This window comes from Cynocephalus volans, chromosome 8 (assembly GCF_027409185.1).
Source record: "Cynocephalus volans isolate mCynVol1 chromosome 8, mCynVol1.pri, whole genome shotgun sequence".
In the NCBI taxonomy this organism is placed as follows: Eukaryota; Metazoa; Chordata; class Mammalia; order Dermoptera; family Cynocephalidae; genus Cynocephalus; species Cynocephalus volans.
In genome coordinates this window covers 51,034,953-51,040,972 of record NC_084467.1, presented here as the reverse complement: position 1 = coordinate 51,040,972, position 6,020 = coordinate 51,034,953, and the positions used below count along the sequence as shown (strand labels likewise).

Below are 6,020 nucleotides of genomic sequence, written 5' to 3'. Positions count from 1 at the left end.
ACCAGCCCAGTGACAACCACCAAGCAAGAAGGGCCCTGAGTTCCTGAGCTGGGGTGATGGGGGGCTAGGGCTTTTGCCACACACCCCTGACATCTGCACCCAGCCTGGCAATGACCAAGCCACCATTGGAAGCCCCCCGGTCTCCCCTGTGGGAATGTGGGGGATGCCACAGGCCTCAATCCCACCCCTCCTCCTTCCTCCTTCTTCCATCACATTTCCTTCCCCTTTCCCTTCTCCCCCTCTTTCCCAACTGCTCCACAACGTCATAGAATGTAAAAAAAATAATATTAATAAAATAAGAAAAATAAATAAATAAATAAATGCTTGGCATACGTAAGTCTCTCAATCAATATTAGCTATCGTCATTAAAACATCTTACAACAGCTCTGTTGTTATCAATGTCATTTTAAAAATTAAAAACTGAGGCTCAAAGGAACAGGGTAATTAGTTCATAGAGTTAGGGCTTTAATATCTCTTTCTTTTTTTTTTTTTTTTTTTTTTTTTTTTTTTTTTTTTTTCAAGACAGTGGGTAAATTTTTATTGAGCCTTTTAGTTTACAATATGAGGTAAAAGGAAAAACAGTTCTTAACCAGTATTTTACACAGCTGTAGTAAAGTATTTTAGACTTCAAGGATTTATAAGGGATTACATTTCTCAGATGTTGGGATCAAGTAAACAAGTTTAAACTTAATTACTTGAAATTTCCAGTTGACTCTTCCCTTAGAATAGTTAACAAGCTCTAATTGGTTATATAAGTTTCTTCAAGGCCAAATTTTATCATTGTTGCTGATGTCTTTAGATCTGAAGCACTGCTATTTCAATCAATATCCACTAATTCCACTTCAAAAATGAGTTTTGCATTTGGTGGAATTTTGGCATCAGGTTGACCTTTCTTTCCATAAGCCCATTCTGGTTCAATCTCCAGTCGAGCCTTTTCTCCTTTACTCATAGTCAAGAGTGCTTCATCCCATCCTCTGATAACTTTGCCCACTCCAACCTTAAAACTTAAAGGCTTGGCATTTTTCTTCTTCTTTGAACTTGTTTGAACATTAGTATCAAACACAGTCCCATCCTGTAGTGTTCCTGTGTACCAGCAATGAACAACATCTCCCTTTTTGGGAAAGTTTGTTTTATCTCCCTTTTTTAGAACAGACTTTGTATATTTTGGTGGACCCTCATCCACAGTTTCTTCAGACTTCGTTTCTTTGGGTTTTTCTTCATTAAGTTTCACATTTTTCACTTGCTCGGACACTTTACTTATACTTTCGGTACCCTTGAAACGCTTACTTTCAAAAAGATGGTTGTAGGCTGTAACCAAGTGGTCCTTGTTCGCTGTCTTGGCTACATTTTTAATGTTTCCTAATAATTTATGTTCTGCAAGAAACGAATCTGAACCGTGGTCCTGCAGAAACTTGATAATGTCTTTCTTGGGCAGCTGCTCGCTGCGCAGCTGCTCCACGGTCCACGCCCGCTGTGGAACGGCCGCCGCCATCTTCCCCCGCTGCCTCTGCTTTACTGAGCCAGCCCGCCTCTAATATCTCTTTCTGATTCTAAAGCTCAGGCACTTCTGGGTAAACCACACCAGCTCTGCATTTCACCCTGTAAGTAAGCGTGAGGCCATGTTACAGCCTATCGCATATGAGTACAGGAGACTGTGCACACGTTTTGTATGTGTGCTTCATCCTCTAAGCATGGGTTGCTCCCCCATCCCGTTATGACACGGGTCAGACGTCCATGGTTAGATGGCGGCCTGCAGCTGAAGCTGACCGAATGAGGCAGCAGCTGTGTCAGCAAAGCCTCCATCACACGCATCGTACACCTGCTTATGCTACTCTAGAGAGAACACCAGGCAGATTACAGAAATAAGCAGCTATCTTTCTTTCATTCTGTGTTGTGGGTGGATAAGTCATTAACAACATTTCCTTCATTTGAAGGTGGTAAATGCAACAGATGGGAACTTTTCTGCTAATAGCATATTAGAAATCTTACATATCTGTATTTTGTTTGTAAATACAAACTTGTTCTGAATCAGAGTGAATTTTCTGTAAGTGTGGGTCTGGTAGACATCACTAGGGCTCATCATTACCCACTCCTCTCCTTCCAGGCACAAAGAAATTATACTTCCCACCCCCCCTCTTTTATTAGGTAGGACCAATAAAAAATTAGTCCTTCTGGCCATGGCCTGTAAGCAGAGACTGTGTGTCGTGTGTGTCACTTCTAGGTCAAAGCACTTCCTTCCAGGTGAGTAACCTTCCAGCTCTTCTTCTCTTGCCACAAACATCATGGATGTGTGTGTTGAGAGGGAGGTGCTTTAGGGTCCACATAGACCAGATTGTTGAGCCAACACATGGAGGTAAATTGTCCTGGAGAATTTCCCAGGTCCAGAGCAGAATTTGTGTGAGTAAAAACTAAGCTTTTGTTTTCTTCAGCCACTGAGATTTAGGTGTTGTCTGTTAACACAACATAATTTGGCCTCTCCTAACACTGAGGGTGAGGTAATTTCATTCATACCATAAAACAACACACACAGCTCTTGTCCCAATCAAAAAATATATATACATTTTAATCTAACAGTCAAGCTCTTCTACAATCTGTCCCAAACCTACTTTCCCAATCATTCTACCAATCTCCAAATAAAGCTGGATACCGTTCCTTGACCATATCTCCTAATCTTTTGTTTTTTGTGTCTCTACCGATGTTATTCCCTCCACTTAGCATGTTGTGTCTTCCCTTTTCACATGTCAGTTACTACCTCTCCTTTAAAGGTTCAACTCACATTCTGTCTCTTCAATGAAAGCTTCACTAATCCCACTATTCTGACGTACTTTCTCTTGCCTTTAAATTTTCATATTTGTCTTGTAACCCTTTCTCACCTTATATCCTGTATAATGATTATTTATGAGCATGTTTTATCTCCTCTCCTGTTGATAATCTCAAGAGGGGCATTTAAATCTGGTTCATCATTGTATCCTGAACAACTCACCATGGTGCCTTAAAATTATGCTCAATAAATATTTGATAGATATAAATATACCAGCGATATGAATATAGTAGGTTTTATCTTAGAATCCATCTAGGCCACTTGGAGGTGCTATCAAGAAGCGTTCCTTCTCTTGATCACTTTCTTACTTCCCCCCAAACAGAGGGAGCATTATACTAACCAGGCTCTGTTAGTAGTGTGTGGGGATGTTAGACACTGGGGCTGCATATACACAAGGCTCCTCTTCAAGGCCATGGAGCAGTATCAGGAAATAGAGCAGGTTTCCTTCTTCTCCCACAAATATTCAGGAGCTGGGGAGTTTATGGCACTCGGGCTTGGGGGCTGATAGTAAGAAGGTGGGGCCTGAAAGGACAGTAGCAGCAGCAGCAGCAGCAGCAGCAGCATTAGTAGTTATTGAATGTACGGTGTGCCAGGACCTGTGCCAGATGCTTTATGTATGTAATAGCACTTGCTCTTCCCAAGAAGAGCAGGGAGATGGTATCACGTGGTGGGTAATACATAAGCTCTGTAACCAGACTAAATGTGTTTAAATCCCAGCCCTACGACTAACTGCAATCTTAGACAAGGTATTCAGTTCTCTCTGCCTTAGTTTCCTTAATTGAAAACAATACTTTCTACCTATTATGATGATAAATGTGTTGCTAAATATAAAACACTTAGAAGACTACCTGCACATTATAAGTGCACAATAAATATTCTTTTTTTTTTTTTTAAAGAATGGTAGTTACTATTCTCCCTTCACAGATTAAGATCTTAAAGCATAAATGCTAAACCCATTGCCCAAGGACAAGAAGGAAATAAGTGGCAGAGTCAAGATCTGAATCCAAACCTCCTGGCCTCCGAATTATGCTCTTAATTCTACCATACAGCTTCTCTGAGCTTTCAGAATCACTGGGTCAGAATGTTACAAATAATATGCCTGCTCCACCTGGCTGGGTGAAGGAATGGGCAGATGAGATAACTTGTGAGGTTCCTTTCAACCTTGAGATTCTGTGTGTTTTAGTCCATTTGGACTGCTACAACAAAAGTACCATAGACTGGGTGGTTTATATACAACAGAAACTTCTTTCTCAGTTCTGGAGGCTAAGAAGCCAAGATTAAGGCACCAACAGTTTCTGAGGACCTGGTTCATAAATGGTCATCTTCTCTCTGTGTCCTCACATGGTGGAAAGGGTGAGGGAGCTCTCTGGAGTCTATGTATAAGACCATGAATTCAATTCATGAGGGCTCTCCCAAAAGCCCTACTTCCTAATACCATCACCTTGGGGGTTAGGATTTCCACATATGAATTTGGGGGGTGACACATTCAGTCTACAGCACTTTGAAAACTTAAAAGCAGGTAAGGTATCTGACAATCCAGGGTGGAGTAAGCTAATGGCCAAAGTGGCCGGATGGTCTTTCCATCATTTAGAACTTCTGTGCAGAAATCGTTCTCTAGGACTTTTTATTACAAACACATTTTTTCCAGCCTCTTTGTTATACTACAGAGTTTAAAAACAATGTCTCAAGGAGAAAATAAATTGCTTTTGAGTCAGACAAGTGTGAATTTGAATCATTGCTCTACCACTTATTTGCTGCAAGAACTTGGGCAAGTTATTCAACCTCTTGTCGGGGTAACCTCTATCAGGTCCTGTACCTTACAACTTTCTGGGAACTGTCCATTCTCTGAAGCTAAGGGCGCCTGTCAACAATGCTGTACGTGATTCTACCACTACCTCCCTTCCCCCAGTGCAATGGTTGATTGCTTCAGATGTCTCCTAACCCAACCATAATTCTTTCCTAGCAAATGGGACTAAAAAGTTCTAAGATTTGGTGGTCCTTTGAATAGACATGACATAAACTCATGAATTGAAATTGGGGACTTTCTTTCCCATGGTATGGGGGATCAGAAACCACCAATGCATAGCAGAGAGAAGAATAAATGAGGCTGATGCACAGAGGGAAGCAGAGACATGAGTCAGAAAAAAAGTCTCCTCTGTGGTCCCTGACCGGTCCAGAGGCCTGAGTTCACTTAAGTTTCAGAAGAAACTTCCCTTTCACTTGAGTAGGCTCTCGTGGAGTTTCTACTAATTACAAACATAATTCCTAGATAATCCAGCACTCTGAGACCAGATTCCTCATCAGTAGAATAAAGAAAATAAAATATCCCTTATAGGACCATTACTAAAATTAAATGAGGTACCACACATAAAGTGCCTCCCCTGGTGACTAGTACATACTAAACTTTAAATAAATAGTAGCTGCTATCCTTTGTTACATTGTGTTTACTTATCATGATCACTACTGTACTAGTACAAAGCATCCATCATATGTTTTTTTTTCTTTCATGTGTTTAATATACGTTTGTGGTCACATACAATGTACCAACCCAGTGCTTAGAACACATAGTATTTATGACCAACCAGAACAACTGAGCAGGGGAGAAAGATATTAAACCAGTAATAACTATTGAAATATTAGGTTCAGTAAGTCTGCTGGTTTCCTGAAGAGAGTGGATCATCTGGCTGAGAACAGACCATTTCACAGAAGTGGTAACATATGAGCTGAACTTAAAAGTTAGAAATAGAGCCACGAGGAAGACTTTTCAGGCAAACGAACAACAGCAAAAAGATTCTGCAAAGGCAGGTAGGGATAGAACTCCATGGAAGGTTCGAAGAGCTTCAGGGAATGGCAGATGACCTCAGATCACCACAATGACAGTCAATCAGGTGGGGAGAGGAGGTGTAGGAGATGAGATTGGAGAAGTGAGCAAGGGCCAACCCAAAGAGGCCATAATAAAGGATATGCATATTATTCTAAAGAGGTAATGTTGATAGCAGCAAACTCTTACATGTACCAAACACTGTTCTAAATGGCTGTTAACTCATTTTATCCTCATATTATGGCATATGCCGGTATTATCCATGAAGAAATACTCACAGTCGCAGAAAGGCAAAGTAGCTTGCCTGAAGTAACACCATATTAAGTGCATGCCAGGCTTTGGACCCTGTTAAGTGTTGAATTGTGTGCCCCCAAAATT

General features: G+C 40.9%; 1 protein-coding gene across 1 annotated transcript; it reads right to left on the bottom strand.

Moving 5' to 3' along the window:
* Nucleotides 1-514: 514 nt before the first annotated feature.
* On the bottom strand, nt 515-1,520 carry LOC134384620 (peptidyl-prolyl cis-trans isomerase FKBP3). Its single transcript, XM_063106265.1, has one exon. The coding sequence runs from the start codon at nt 1,490-1,492 to the stop codon at nt 818-820; it is 675 nt and encodes a 224-aa protein (XP_062962335.1). The 5' UTR covers nt 1,493-1,520; the 3' UTR covers nt 515-817.
* Between the last annotated feature and the right edge of the window lie 4,500 nt (nt 1,521-6,020).